Raw genomic sequence first — 16,270 nt, 5'->3', positions numbered from 1 at the left:
TACATAGAAATGTTGCTATGAGAACATGATTTATACTTTATTTTTTTCTCTTGTTTGCAGTGTTTGTAAACATGTTTTGTTAAGACTGATGCCTTTGGGATTTGTATGCAATACAGCAGTTTGTATGATTTCATGGCAGTGACACCACACCCCCACATGGGAGCATGCAGGATTTGCCATGGAGGTGAGACATAATGCGAGACCGAATTCCAGAGAGGGACTAATGCTAAGGGTATGAAAGTACAGTTAAATACATGATGAGAGGGGGGTTTCACACAGGTAAAACCGGTTTGCCTCAGATTGTGTAGTAGAGTAAAAATTGTACAGATTATATAAATGTGCAAAGATTAATATCAGTCAGGATGAAAAATTTCTCTGAAGTGACGTATTTTCATATGTCTGCTTACTATGAAATGGAAGAGCTGAAGCCATTGTACTTTTTCATTTTCCTTATGATATACATCATCATTATTGTTGAAAATGTCATCTTAATCAGTGTGATTTATCATGAAAAAAGCCTGCATGAGCCCATGTACTTGTTGGTGTGTAACTTGGCAGTGAATGGTCTGTATGGAAGCACAGCTTTACTGCCAGCAGTCCTGAGCAACCTGTTGTTACGCTCATATGACATATCTCTGGCACTTTGTCAGACACAGATCTATGCAGTACACACATATGCCATAACTGAATTCACAATTCTTGCAGCGATGAGTTACGACAGGTATGTGGCCATTTGTTATCCACTGCTTTATCATGCCATCATGTCACAAAGACTTGTTAAACTGATTGTTTTTACCTGGCTCTTTCCCTTACTTGCCTTTTTAATTGTTTTTTTTTTCACTCTTCAGCTTAGGTATTGTGAAAGAACAATTGAAAAGTTGTACTGCATGAATTACATTTTAGTCAAACTGGCCTGTTCTGATACATCTACTGTCAACATAATCGGTCTGTTATCTGTAGTTGTGTACACAGTTCCACAGATTTGTATGATATTTTATTCATATGCACACATCCTAAGTGTATGTTTAGCGTCATTCAGCAAGTCCAAGCTCAAAGCCCTCCGGACATGCACTCCCCACCTACTAGCGATAGTTAACTACGCAATAGGTTGCTTTTTAGAAATAGCACTAAGTCGATTTAACACAACTGACCTTCCTTACCAAACCAAGTTGTTTCTGTCTTTGTACTTTTTGATATTTCCACCACTTCTTAATCCAGCCATCTATGGGTTGAGTATTCATTTTATAAGAGCACGACTGTTCAGGCTTTTCAGCAGAAAAAGGAGGATAGAAGCAAATTAGTAAAGATTAGAGTGATGCTGCTGCTCTGCTTCAAAATGTGTCCTGAAACCTATGGCATGTGGAGTCTTTTGTCTCTCTTTGTTATTTAATCCCAATTTCTTTTTCATTTACTGAGACAAAACTATACCAGACAGCACAAAGAAAAAGTAGTCTTAATTCATGTTATACCACGTAGAATTCCTGTTGCATAGCTGGCTGAAGCTGAGACTTTGTGCATATGATGAATTGAGTGTTAATCAGTTTGTCTAAACCTTTGCAGGACAATAGATTATAATGTATTTGTACAGACATTATTTTAATCTTCGCCTCACTGCTTATTGAGATATATCACTAGAACGTTTCTTTTTACTGAATGGTCAAATATTTTTGGTACAAGTAAATGCAAACATTGACTAATTCAAATGTTTACGTTTTGACGTCCAGTCTTATGTTTTTTAGGTATTAGATCAGACAAATTTAATCTGAAGTGTAGTGTTCATAGCACCTTAGTCACATTACTGTAACATCATTTATGTAAACTCATTTCAGGCTGCCTATAAGTGCATAGAAATATTGATCTTCTTTCAAGTAGAAAGCTTGATATAAATTCCAACACAGATATGTGTAGAAGTTCTTCTTGAATAACTTGCTAAAGTTATTAAAGCATATTATCATGAATCATCAGTTGCTGCATCTGTTATCTTGTGTTGTTCACTGAAATATTTTAGTTACAAAAAAATCAGGAAGGGATCTTGATATGAACTTTTGAAAATTGGCATTGAATGTTGAATGTGCAATAAAATGTATGGGAAAGAAGATTCATTTCAATGCATCACAGTTTCAAATAACTTTTTACATGTTATATGAATTATAAAATCTTTAATTTGGGCCAAATCCAATGGGTTTATAAACACAATGACTGTAACATTTACCTAAGATTATTTCACCGTTTAATTAGTGGGACCTAATTGCTTACCAATTTAAATAACATTTGCACTTTTAGCATCATTTTCTATCATTATCCAAAAAGATAATGGAACTTGGAACAATTTATTACTGTTTCACATTGGCACATTAACTGTATATATAATAAAATTAGGTTTACTATTTGATATTTGTATACATATAAATAGTCCACTTTCTTTTTATTAATCCTCATTATTTGTTTTGTTAATTTAATTCTACGGCGCCACCTCATGGCACAAATGTGCAAAGTCAGTCAATTTCCAATCGTACGGTAACATGTTTCAGTTATAAAAAATATGCTTTCTACATTAAAATGAATTCATATCACAAGTAAAACAGTGGCTAAAACTGAAGCAGGTTTGTGAGCATTGAGGGTTAGGGTCATTTTACTGTTTGGTCTTATTTAGTCTCTTATTTGAATTGAGTTTATAATGTCTGTATTTGTATAGTATCATTGTTTCTACATTTCTTTAAGTCTAATGATTTTGTTTTAATCCTTGAAGCCTATAGCCAGGGACAGGGCTTGTAAATTAGCCACGGCTTGAAACCTGTATGGCATCTTCTTCGTTTTTAACATATGAAGCAATGTTCACAGCATTTGTCCCTGTTAAATAAACAAATACAAAATAAATACATACATTTTCTATGCTTGTGGCCTACACTAAAAAAAACTCATTCAAATATTAAGCGGTAGTGGAGGAGGAATGAAGGGATAACAATGGAAATCTACAGACCATACAAAGAAACACAAAACTGAATAGCAATTACAGCAGGCACACAAACAATTGAAACTATTTCTACGTGTTATTTTATAATTTGACATTATTAATTTGACGTTCTGTTGTTGTGCTCCAGTTTTAAGGGGATAGCTTACTTTCTGTATCATCCCTTGTCTTGGAAACGTTCAATGTACTTTCACAATCACTGAGGCACAGCTCAGATGAATGGAGAGACATGAAAAATGAGAGAGATTGAGTGTGAGTGTGTGAGAGAGTGGACTGCCTGCATTAATCACATAAAATCAAATAAGAAACCAAATCTAATTCAGCAACACTTGGACAACTGACCTGGAGAGAAAAGCCTGGGGAATTGGTTTCAAGGCACAGCACGCTGTTATTTCCAGATCTGCTCAGGCTGGGGACCTCGGGGCTAATGCTGCCTCTGGGGAAAGATTATTATACTGTTTTACTTACTACTTAACTTGTCAATTTAGGATTTCCTGAATGTTTTAATTTTAGCTAGGCTCTTTTTTCTATTTTCATGGTCATAGTTCCCTCAAAAGCTTGTTATATTGAAGAGCCAGGGGCCCATGATGTTGACTAAAAATATTTATAACACTCTGACAAATAGACATCCTATGGTGGATCAGTGATACACTGACATCACTTGCTTCTGACAAACCAAAACCACATTTTCCCTGACTGACATATATAGTTTTCATTTGTTTAACATAGTATATTATATTGATAACATCATTTTCCCCCCTAATTTTTGTTGCAACTTTCTACTAAACGCACAGAATTATTTTTTAAAGGGTGGCTTTCAGTGTGATTAGGAAAAAATACATTTAAAAAAGACAGTTATTTCAGTCATAATTATACTTGTACAGTGACATTCTGAAAAGGTAATATTAATGTTAAAGTATAGCCCGCTAGCTTGATTAGCTAACTGCAATCCTAGTTCTTCCTGGATGTCAACATAATTTAGGCCTTATTAAACATGTTTCTCAATGTGACTTATGGCCTATGATTAACTAATTGAGAAATGAGTCAGACTTACGTTTGATAAAGTATCTATTTCACAGAGTTTTGATAAAAAGCCGCTATAAAATGTTGGTCAAACTGTGATCTGTTCACTTCTGCTGCCGACTCTGCATTAGCTGTCACTCAAATGTTGAAAACGGGGTCTCCTTGCCTTTACCAAAAGGGTGAAACAGCGCCACCAAAATCTCACTTGTGGTCAGAAATATATGACATCCGTAGTGATAAGAAGAACTACGTAGAGGATGAACGGTTTTGTTAAGAAAGATATGAACCTAAATTTCCCTGCTGGGATGAATAAAGTATATCTTATCTTATCTTATCTTGTCTTATCTTATCTTATCTTAAATTAGGCTACTGGTGCGGGAGATAAAACTGTAAGTTTTACGGTGATACTGTCTAAACAGTCAGTTGTAAATTTGGTCAGTACCATATTTACAGTCTATGGTCAGTACACCTCAATGCTGTAAGAGACAGCACTGAAAAGCAGATTACTGTCAGCAACCGAATCTAGCTCTTGTATTTTATGAATCCCACCATATCTTTAACTGATAGGACCGATTTTAACTAGATAATGAGCCGTATACGTAGAAGTAGTTTTCTTGAGATAAAAAGCGGTTCATATGACCGTAAGGGGGTGATTCCAAACCTTAATATTTACAGTCTATGATCCAAACTGCTCTTTGCCAGCTGTGCCATTGTTTTCCAGTAGGTAGGCTAGGTGGTGCTCAAATTGAAACCAAATCTGTACTCAAACTTATAGTACAGGAACTTGGGCCCTAAAAGTTGAGATATCCCTACCCGAGGTAGAACAAAGCACAACCATATTTTTTCATAACTTGAACATGTCTAGTTTATGAAACGGATGGTTGTATAAAAATATTTTACTGCAAAATAACTTTTTTTTGGATGTTTTATGCATCTTAACAAAAAACGAAAATAGGTCAAATTAGGGCTTCTCCGGAAGGGACAGCTCTAGCCTCATCACATGTATCTCTGGGAATCAGAATCAGAATTTCACCAAATTTGGACAGGATGTTCACAGATAGTTAGTAGTTACAATTATGCAAAGTTTTTATCAATACCATTTTCAATTTTTTAATTTGTCACACTTAAACACACATGTAGTTTAGGCGGAAATTGAAAATTGAAACAGAAATTCAAAAGGTATGTATATCAAAGTCTGTCATTTTTTAAGTAAGGACACCAAACATTAAAATATGTCATTTTTATCTTCTTTAGACTGTTATCTCAACATAAAAGTAAGTTATTTGAGTCACTTGACCCTATGCTGTCACCAGCCCCTAACAGGAAACTAGTGCAGCCAGGATTTCAGGGCGACCTGGTACAATGGGGCCCTATGGATGTGTATGTGGGAGGAGGTGGCCACAAACAATAGATTAAGACTTAACAACAAGACACAATATAATTGTATTCTGTAATACATTTATATATATATATATATATATATATATATATATAATTAAACATTTTATAGTTATTCCTAATACATTGTGTCTCATATTTTTAATCTTACATATGATTTACATGATGACACTCAGAGTCAACCCGCTGCTTTCAACAATATTGTCACCTTGTTTCTATTTCATTCTAAAAAATTAAAGCATCGTCTTGCCATCAGTTGTGAAATATTGATGAACTAAAAAGCAGTATTGATTTATATAACCTTGAGTTCTTAGAAATTAAATATACTTCATATAGTCTATTTGTATATCGGCCATACATATATCGGTTGTAGTTTTTTTATATATTTCAGTCATATAAAGATGGCGTGTAGTCACCATATCTCCTGCTTTTAAGAAGAACCCTAGTTACTTCAGAGGATACACTGGATGAAGGGATAATTTTTATAATACCCTAAGTATGATAAAGTGTTAAAAAAAAACTACAATAGCTATTTTTGTTGAATGATTTATCAGGCAACCAATGGAGCTGGGATACAAAACAATTCTTATGATGTCTTAAATGTGTTTGAGGTGAATTAGGATAATAACCATGCAGACATGTTTATACACTTATACATGCACTTATTTCACCTCATTATATATAATGACATTTGATTTTAAATGCTAATTACAAAGGGTGATTTCCACTTTTAGACAAAATGACTGTGAACCTAAGAGCTTAACACCTTGCAACTAAAAACCTTTGTGTCACACTAAGCATCCCCTGGGGACAAAATTTGACCTCTTATCTCTTTGCTGATCTTGTCCTGTGCTTGTGTAAGTTGTGTTTACTCGTGAAAAATCTCCTTCTGCCAAGTTTGAACCGTCAAATGTATCCCTAACTCTGAATCTTGGCTGTAGAAAATGACACCAACCCGCTGAAAGCAGTAACACATAAGAATAAGAAAAAAATCTATCTTCTATCTTAAGGTCTGGTTTGCTTTTGTAAACCATTTAAAGATATCAGTCTAAGTTTAAGTGAGCTTCATAACTAACTAAAACAATCCTTTTTAGACACCACAACTAAATCAAGACAACACAACCAAATCAAGACACCAAAACTAACAACTACTATTACAACCTATTGAAACTACAACCCTGGCTGCTTCTGATCTTTCATTGACAATGGGACAAAAGCTGTGTGTGGCGTAGCTAGATGTGTAGTAGCCAGTGCACGCAGGAAAGGTACAGTAGCCTATATGGAGAGGACATTAAACGGTTAACTCCATAACAGAACATTACAATTAAATAGCCTATAATCATGACAGAAAATTTTACACTGTGAAAAACAGAATGAGGCTCTGAAATCTCATAGTGCAAAAAAGTAAAAATACAAATCTATCCACCTTATTCCTAGCCCCCATGGTACTTTGCGTGAATTATGGACGCCACTTCTGGTGCTTTCTGTCACTGAACCCGTTCCTGACACGTATCAGGACACGTATTCTGAATGAGCAACTTGGAGATAAAAATGTTGGAACATCATCTGTTTCACCTCAAATGAAATAATGTGATCATCATCCATGTGTGAATTTGAGCAAGTTAGCACACAATTTAGAACATTTGTCAAATATTTGGCCTTTTTAATCATTAATCAGATCATTTCATTTTTCTACACGAAGGTAGTTTAACTTAAAATGTTTAGTTCATGCTGCCCTGCACTCAGCCATGAATCGCCCTAATGTTACATTAAACTGTAAAGACAACAATAAAACTAACGTCCTGTCGTTCATCCCACGCCTGAAATCCTAACGGTACCTGATGTCCTCCTGGCGCTGCTGACACAACGTTTCTTGTCCAATGGTCTGTCGTAGCCCAGCCACAAAGTGGGATAAGAGTTTCCTTCGTTGGCTTCTTTCCCACATAATGTAATGAACACAGGTACAACGTTTTTGGTGGTCCTTTGGGATTCATCATCTGCAGGTAAGAGATGGAAACTGTAACGTGTCACAGGAACAATCCCGTTTTGTCTTCGGTGCATGTTCAGTACACCACTGTTCAAGCCACAAATTTGGCTAAGTCTGGTTATTAGTACAACCGCGAACAGCGCAACAGGTAACAGAACTCCGCAGGGACATTTCGGATAAAAATAACTTGTGCCATATAATATAACCTAAATTAATATATATATATATATGGGCGGCTGTGGCTCAGTTGGTAGAGTCGTCGCCTCTCAACCAGAAGGTCGAGGGCTCGATTCCCAGCTGAGCAACATGTCCGATGTGTCCTTGGGCAAGACACTCAACCCTGAATTGCTCCCGCTGCTTCAGTGGCAGTGTATGAATGGGATTAGTTACTTCTGATGGATGATACTACATAGCGATCACTACCATCAGTGTGCGAAAGGGTATGAATGGGTGGGTGTGACAGGCAGTGTAAAAGCACCTTGAGTAATTGGAAGACTAGAAAAGCGCGATATAAGTTCAAGTCCATTCACCATATAACAGTAAAACATCTGACAAAAAATAAAGCAGTATTTGCAAATTAGAAGACGATTCTTTTCAAAAGAACCGCCGTTGATGATTAGCCACTATGGTTAGCCACTGTAAGGAACTAGCTTTTTCCTACTTCCGCTGTATCACCTGAAGTTCCACCCATAATCACTTCTACAGAAGCGCCAACGAGAACAAGGTGGATAATTGTAACTGTTGTTAGACTGTCATGAAGAATTGCTTTTTTGAGGCAGATGTGGCACAAAATTTGCATTGTGGCCTAACTCGTGGTGAGAGAAGAGTTGAGAGTTAGATCAAAGCAACTTAGCTAATAGATTGCTTTAAATGAAAATAGATATAGAGTTATTATGGTAGTCATCTTTTCCTGGTGATAATTTCGTTCTGAATATTTTTCTTTTAAAATGTCAAAGTGGTGTAACATTTAAGGTTGAAACAGGGACCTTTCGCGTGTTAGGCTACACGCCGGAAAATGCATTCGCCTCACCTACCAGCCACCGTAGAGAAGAGTTAAGAGGTAGTTAAAAGCAACTTAGCTAACAGATGAATTTAAATTAACATTCCTTCACTATAACTTTTCTTCACCATTTTAAAAATGAAAGGGATGAGAACAGAAAAAAATAGATCATCATTGCAATATTTTATGAATAAAATGCATTTAAATATTATCAAATGATTATCATTATTTGTTTTCTCATTATTTCGGTTCTACTTTTGTTATTATGCACAATGTCAAAATGGTGTAACAGTTAGGGGAGAAAGAAAACAATGTTTCCGCCCAGAGACCTTTTGCGTGTTAGGCGAATGTGATAGATAGCAAGGATTATATGGCTACCCATACAAGAAGATATAACTGTTAACCAGACTGGTAAAGGTGAGATGGGAACATGGTAAGGACAGCAAGATCTTATGGTCTGAAATGTTAAAAACTGAACCCTTCCACATCAACTTTCTAGCAAACTCATCTTACCTATTTTGTTGTGGCAAAGTCAAAGCTCAAACATACTTTTTTGCCAAAGAAGAACACTGAAGCACAACATGAGCTCCTGCCCTAAAGCAATTTGGAAGGGGCGTTGTGTATTTTAAGCGACACTACCGTGCTTAAGGCCCTGACACACCAAGGAGATCATCGGCCGTCAGTCCTACGTGGACCGTCAGTTAGCGATCATAGCTCTAGTTTTTGTGGTGTGTTCAGCTCCGTCGCTACCCGTCAGCCCTCGTCTGCCTTTTTTGCGGCCGATTCGACATGTCGTTCGGTGCGGTTGGTGAGAGGAATTACTCTGATTGGCTGTTCAGCTAAGTGAATCCGTGTATGAGAAGAAAAATGGAAGTGACGAAAGCAAGTAAACGACTACATTCAAGAGGTAACTTTTTATCAGACATTATTCTCGATTAGAAGTACCTAGATTACGAGTTGTGAGCGACAGTGGTGTTAAAACGGTCTTCTTGTATCATAACAACGGTTTATATATCCGCATGTCCTTGTCCCCTTCCTGTTTCCCTGATTACAGACTACTGCCACATGCTGGCATGGAGAGTTATTTCCTCTCACGCATGCCCATGGTGGTTGGCCGTCGGCTGTAGTCTTTGCGGTGTGATCAAGTGCAACTTTTTGGCAAAGACAAAGGCATTGTGAGGTGTCTTGAGGCGACGCCACAGTTGGCCTTCGTCGCCACTACTTCCATGCCGTCTGCTTGGTGTGTCAGGACCTTTATAGTTATCCTGAAGTCAATTAGCAATTCTTTTGACCAGCATCTCCCACCACCAAAATATTCAGACATTTGTGAGGGCAGAATTTGCAAATCCCAAACAAAAAGGGGTGTATGATTGGCAGATTCAAGAGGGACCTGGACCTTAACCTTTTGAAGAGATATAATGCTGGTCTATCTGGGCGGGGGTATTGCTGAACCTAACAGTGCCCTGGGAGGGGCGGATGCAGGAGGCCAGAGAGCGGCAAAAGTAGGAATGAACAGAGCTAATGGAGGAATTTAGTGGACTTGGTTGGTATGCACTTGCATGATAAACAGTCAGTGTGTAAAGTGTTTAGCCTTGGACGCAGGCAGGGAATGTTTGCTAGGGTATCTGATGTTGATCAAAACTCCAGATGACACCTTATACTATCATTTAAGATGGTTAGTGCACCACTAGATTCATGTATCAACTACTATAACTATCATAAACTTTACAACCCTTGAGTAGCAATGCAATCCAACCAAGATTGATCAAGCAGACATTTGTGTGTGCAGCAACAATCGCGTAATCATCTGATAATCTGTGCAATAACCTTAACTTGTTATTATTTCTCTGCCCTACCTATGGACATCAATGTCCAACCAGTTAGTTCAGTGTTTTTATCCTAAAAGGGAGACATTACTAAACCTGTTCCCCCTTATCATTGAGGCCCATCAAATAGGAATTTCCTGTTTAGGATGATCTTCACAGCTAGTGAATGGATGTCCATGAGGTTTCTGTACATCTTACATACAGCTGATCAAAGGATTTGATAGTAGATCTGTCCTAGATATTTCTCCACCACTCCCACATATTTTCAAACAAAGTCGAATTTTTAGCTATATTTCATTCTAGTCACAGAGGTTTCCTTTTATGTTGGTGTTGAACATTTACATGTCAGGTACATAGAAATGTTGCTATGAGAACATGATTTATACTTTATTTTTTTCTCTTGTTTGCAATGTTTTGTTAAGACTGATGCCTTTGGGATTTGTATGCAATACAGCAGCTTGTATGATTTCATGGCAGTGACACCACACCCCCACATGGGAGCATGCAGGATTTGCCATGGAGGTGAGACATAATGCGAGACCGAATTCCAGAGAGGGACTAATGCTAAGGGTATAAAAGTACAGTTAAATACATGATGAGAGGGGGGTTTCACACAGGTAAAACCGGTTTGCCTCAGATTGTGTAGTAGATTAAAAATTGTTCAGATTATATAAATGTGCAAAGATTAATATCAGTCAGGATGAAAAATTTCTCTGAAGTGACGTCTTTTCATATGACTGCTTACTATGGAATGGAAAAGCTGAAGCCATTGTACTTTTTCATTTTCCTTATGATATACATCATCATTATTGTTGAAAATGTCATCTTAATCAGTGTGATTTATCATGAAAAAAGCCTGCATGAGCCCATGTACTTGTTGGTGTGTAACTTGGCAGTGAATGGTCTGTATGGAAGCACAGCTTTACTGCCAGCAGTCCTGAGCAACCTGTTGTTACGCTCATATGACATATCTCTGACACTTTGTCAGACACAGATCTATGCAGTACACACATATGCCATAACTGAATTCACAATTCTTGCAGCGATGAGTTACGACAGGTATGTGGCCATTTGTTATCCACTGCTTTATCATGCCATCATGTCACAAAGACTCGTTAAACTGATTGTTTTTACCTGGCTCTTTCCCTTACTTGCCTTTTTAATTGTTTTTTTTTTCACTCTTCAGCTTAGGTATTGTGGAAGAACAATTGAAAAGTTGTACTGCATGAATTACATTTTAGTCAAACTGGCCTGTTCTGATACGTCTACTGTCAACATAATCGGTCTGTTATCTGTAGGTTTGTACGCAGTTCCACAGATTTGTATAATATTTTATTCATATGCACACATCCTAAGAGTATGTTTAGCGTCATTCAGCAAATCCAACTTCAAAGCCCTCCGGACATGCACTCCCCACCTACTAGCGATAGTTAACTACGCAATAGGTTGCTTTTTAGAAATAGCACTAAGTCGATTTAACACAACTGACCTTCCTTACCAAACCAAGTTGTTTTTGTCTTTGTACTTTTTGATATTTCCACCACTTCTTAATCCAGCCATCTATGGGTTGAGTATTAATTTTATAAGAGCACGACTGTTCAGGCTTTTAAGCAGAAAAAGGAGGATAGAAGCAAATTAGTAAAGATTAGAGTGATGCTGCTGCTCTGCTTCAAAATGTGTCCTGAAACCTATGGCATGTGGAGTCTTTTGTCTCTCTTTGTTATTTAATCCCAATTTCTTTTTCATTTAATGAGACAAAACTATACCAGACAGCACAAAGAAAAAGTAGTCTTAATTCATGTTATACCACGTAGAATTCCTGTTGCATAGCTGGCTGAAGCTGAGACTTTGTGCATATGATGAATTGAGTGTTAATCAGTTTGTCTAAACCTTTGCAGGACAATAGATTATAATGTATTTGTACAGACATTATTTTAATCTTCGCCTCACTGCTTATTGAGATATATCACTAGAACGTTTCTTTTTACTGAATGGTCAAATATTTTTGGTACAAGTAAATGCAAACATTGACTAATTCAAATGTTTACGTTTTGACGTCCAGTCTTATGTTTTTTAGGTATTAGATCAGACAAATTTAATCTGAAGTGTAGTGTTCATAGCACCTTAGTCACATTACTGTAACATCATTTATGTAAACTCATTTCAGGCTGCCTATAAGTGCATAGAAATATTGATCTTCTTTCAAGTAGAAAGCTTGATATAAATTCCAACACAGATATGTGTAGAAGTTCTTCTTGAATAACTTGCTAAAGTTATTAAAGCATATTATCATGAATCATCAGTTGCTGCATCTGTTATCTTGTGTTGTTCACTGAAATATTTTAGTTACAAAAAAATCAGGAAGGGATCTTGATATGAACTTTTGAAAATTGGCATTGAATGTTGAATGTGCAATAAAATGTATGGGAAAGAAGATTCATTTCAATGCATCACAGTTTCAAATAACTTTTTACATGTTATATGAATTATAAAATCTTTAATTTGGGCCAAATCCAATGGGTTTATAAACACAATGACTGTAACATTTACCTAAGATTATTTCACCGTTTAATTAGTGGGACCTAATTGCTTACCAATTTAAATAACATTTGCACTTTTAGCATCATTTTCTATCATTATCCAAAAAGATAATGGAACTTGGAACAATTTATTACTGTTTCACATTGGCACATTAACTGCATATATAATAAAATTAGGTTTACTATTTGATATTTGTATACATATAAATAGCCCACTTTCTTTTTATTAATCCTCTTCTGCATTATTTGTTTTGTTAATTTAATTCTACGGCGCCACCTCATGGCACAAATGTGCAAAGTCAGTCAATTTCCAATCGTACGGTAACATGTTTCAGTTATAAAAAATATGCTTTCTACATTAAAATGAATTCATATCACAAGTAAAACAGTGGCTAAAACTGAAGCAGGTTTGTGAGCATTGAGGGTTAGGGTCATTTTACTGTTTGGTCTTATTTAGTCTCTTATTTGAATTGAGTTTATAATGTCTGTATTTGTATAGTATCATTGTTTCTACATTTCTTTAAGTCTAATGATTTTGTTTTAATCCTTGAAGCCTATAGCCAGGGACAGGGCTTGTAAATTAGCCACGGCTTGAAACCTGTATGGCATCTTCTTCGTTTTTAACATATGAAGCAATGTTCACAGCATTTGTCCCTGTTAAATAAACAAATACAAAATAAATACATACATTTTCTATGCTTGTGGCCTACGCTAAAAAAAACTCATTCAAATATTAAGCGGTAGTGGAGGAGGAATGAAGGGATAACAATGGAAATCTACAGACCATACAAAGAAACACAAAACTGAATAGCAATTACAGCAGGCACACAAACAATTGAAACTATTTCTACGTGTTATTTTATAATTTGACATTATTAATTTGACGTTCTGTTGTTGTGCTCCAGTTTTAAAGGGATAGCTTACTTTCTGTATCATCCCTTGTCTTGGAAACGTTCAATGTACTTTCACAATCACTGAGGCACAGCTCAGATGCATGGAGAGACATGAAAAATGAGAGAGATTGAGTGTGAGTGTGTGAGAGAGTGGACTGCCTGCATTAATCACATAAAATCAAATAAGAAACCAAATCTAATTCAGCTACACTTGGACAACTGACCTGGAGAGAAAAGCCTGGGGAATTGGTTTCAAGGCACAGCACACTGTTATTTCCAGATCTGCTCAGGCTGGGGACCTCGGGGCTAATGCTGCCTCTGGGGAAAGATTATTATACTGTTTTACTTACTACTTAACTTGTCAATTTAGGATTTCCTGAATGTTTTAATTTTAGCTAGGCTCTTTTTTCTATTTTCATGGTCATAGTTCCCTCAAAAGCTTGTTATATTGAAGAGCCAGGGGCCCATGATGTTGACTAAAAATATTTATAACACTCTGACAAATAGACATCCTATGGTGGATCAGTGATACACTGACATCACTTGCTTCTGACAAACCAAAACCACATTTTCCCTGACTGACATATATAGTTTTCATTTGTTTAACATAGTATATTATATTGATAACATCATTTTCCCCCCTAATTTTTGTTGCAACTTTCTACTAAACGCACAGAATTATTTTTTAAAGGGTGGCTTTCAGTGTGATTAGGAAAAAATACATTTAAAAAAGACAGTTATTTCAGTCATAATTATACTTGTACAGTGACATTCTGAAAAGGTAATATTAATGTTAAAGTATAGCCCGCTAGCTTGATTAGCTAACTGCAATCCTAGTTCTTCCTGGATGTCAACATAATTTAGGCCTTATTAAACATGTTTCTCAATGTGACTTATGGCCTATGATTAACTAATTGAGAAATGAGTCAGACTTACGTTTGATAAAGTATCTATTTCACAGAGTTTTGATAAAAAGCCGCTATAAAATGTTGGTCAAACTGTGATCTGTTCACTTCTGCTGCCGACTCTGCATTAGCTGTCACTCAAATGTTGAAAACGGGGTCTCCTTGCCTTTACCAAAAGGGTGAAACAGCGCCACCAAAATCTCACTTGTGGTCAGAAATATATGACATCCGTAGTGATAAGAAGAACTACGTAGAGGATGAACGGTTTTGTTAAGAAAGATATGAACCTAAATTTCCCTGCTGGGATGAATAAAGTATATCTTATCTTATCTTATCTTATCTTGTCTTATCTTATCTTATCTTAAATTAGGCTACTGGTGCGGGAGATAAAACTATAAGTTTTACGGTGATACTGTCTAAACAGTCAGTTGTAAATTTGGTCAGTACCATATTTACAGTCTATGGTCAGTACACCTCAATGCTGTAAGAGACAGCACTGAAAAGCAGATTACTGTCAGCAACCGAATCTAGCTCTTGTATTTTATGAATCCCACCATATCTTTAACTGATAGGACCGATTTTAACTAGATAATGAGCCGTATACGTAGAAGTAGTTTTCTTGAGATAAAAAGCGGTTCATATGACCGTAAGGGGGTGATTCCAAACCTTAATATTTACAGTCTATGATCCAAACTGCTCTTTGCCAGCTGTGCCATTGTTTTCCAGTAGGTAGGCTAGGTGGTGCTCAAATTGAAACCAAATCTGTACTCAAACTTATAGTACAGGAACTTGGGCCCTAAAAGTTGAGATATCCCTACCCGAGGTAGAACAAAGCACAACCATATTTTTTCATAACTTGAACATGTCTAGTTTATGAAACGGATGGTTGTATAAAAATATTTTACTGCAAAATAACTTTTTTTTGGATGTTTTATGCATCTTAACAAAAAACGAAAATAGGTCAAATTAGGGCTTCTCCGGAAGGGACAGCTCTAGCCTCATCACATGTATCTCTGGGAATCAGAATCAGAATTTCACCAAATTTGGACAGGATGTTCACAGATAGTTAGTAGTTACAATTATGCAAAGTTTTTATCAATACCATTTTCAATTTTTTAATTTGTCACACTTAAACACACATGTAGTTTAGGCGGAAATTGAAAATTGAAACAGAAATTCAAAAGGTATGTATATCAAAGTCTGTCATTTTTTAAGTAAGGACACCAAACATTAAAATATGTCATTTTTATCTTCTTTAGACTGTTATCTCAACATAAAAGTAAGTTATTTGAGTCACTTGACCCTATGCTGTCACCAGCCCCTAACAGGAAACTAGTGCAGCCAGGATTTCAGGGCGACCTGGTACAATGGGGCCCTATGGATGTGTATGTGGGAGGAGGTGGCCACAAACAATAGATTAAGACTTAACAACAAGACACAATATAATTGTATTCTGTAATACATTTATATATATATATATATATATATATATATATAATTAAACATTTTATAGTTATTCCTAATACATTGTGTCTCATATTTTTAATCTTACATATGATTTACATGATGACACTCAGAGTCAACCCGCTGCTTTCAACAATATTGTCACCTTGTTTCTATTTCATTCTAAAAAATTAAAGCATCGTCTTGCCATCAGTTGTGAAATATTGATGAACTAAAAAACAGTATTGATTTATATAACCTTGAGTTCTTAGAAATTAAATATA

General features: G+C 36.1%; 3 protein-coding genes across 5 annotated transcripts in view; 2 read left to right on the top strand and 1 right to left on the bottom strand.

Annotated features, from left to right (window-relative positions):
• Positions 1–16,270, bottom strand: part of LOC132988864 (serrate RNA effector molecule homolog) — a 164,038-nt gene that overhangs the window by 93,653 nt on the left and 54,115 nt on the right. The gene's annotated exons all lie outside the window — the stretch shown is intronic.
• On the top strand, positions 295–2,304 carry LOC132988720 (olfactory receptor 52Z1P-like). The gene has a single exon (XM_061056293.1). It carries the CDS (start codon positions 363–365, stop codon positions 1,299–1,301), a length of 939 nt encoding a protein of 312 aa, XP_060912276.1. The 5' UTR covers positions 295–362; the 3' UTR covers positions 1,302–2,304.
• LOC132988722 (olfactory receptor 52D1-like) lies at positions 10,906–11,844 on the top strand. The gene has a single exon (XM_061056296.1). The coding sequence runs from the start codon at positions 10,906–10,908 to the stop codon at positions 11,842–11,844; it is 939 nt and encodes a 312-aa protein (XP_060912279.1).

The sequence above is a fragment of the Labrus mixtus genome, chromosome 14 (genome assembly GCF_963584025.1).
Source record: "Labrus mixtus chromosome 14, fLabMix1.1, whole genome shotgun sequence".
Classification (NCBI taxonomy): Eukaryota; Metazoa; Chordata; class Actinopteri; order Labriformes; family Labridae; genus Labrus; species Labrus mixtus.
The sequence above is the reverse complement of the archived record's forward strand: the minus strand, read 5'-3'. Positions and strand labels throughout refer to the sequence as shown.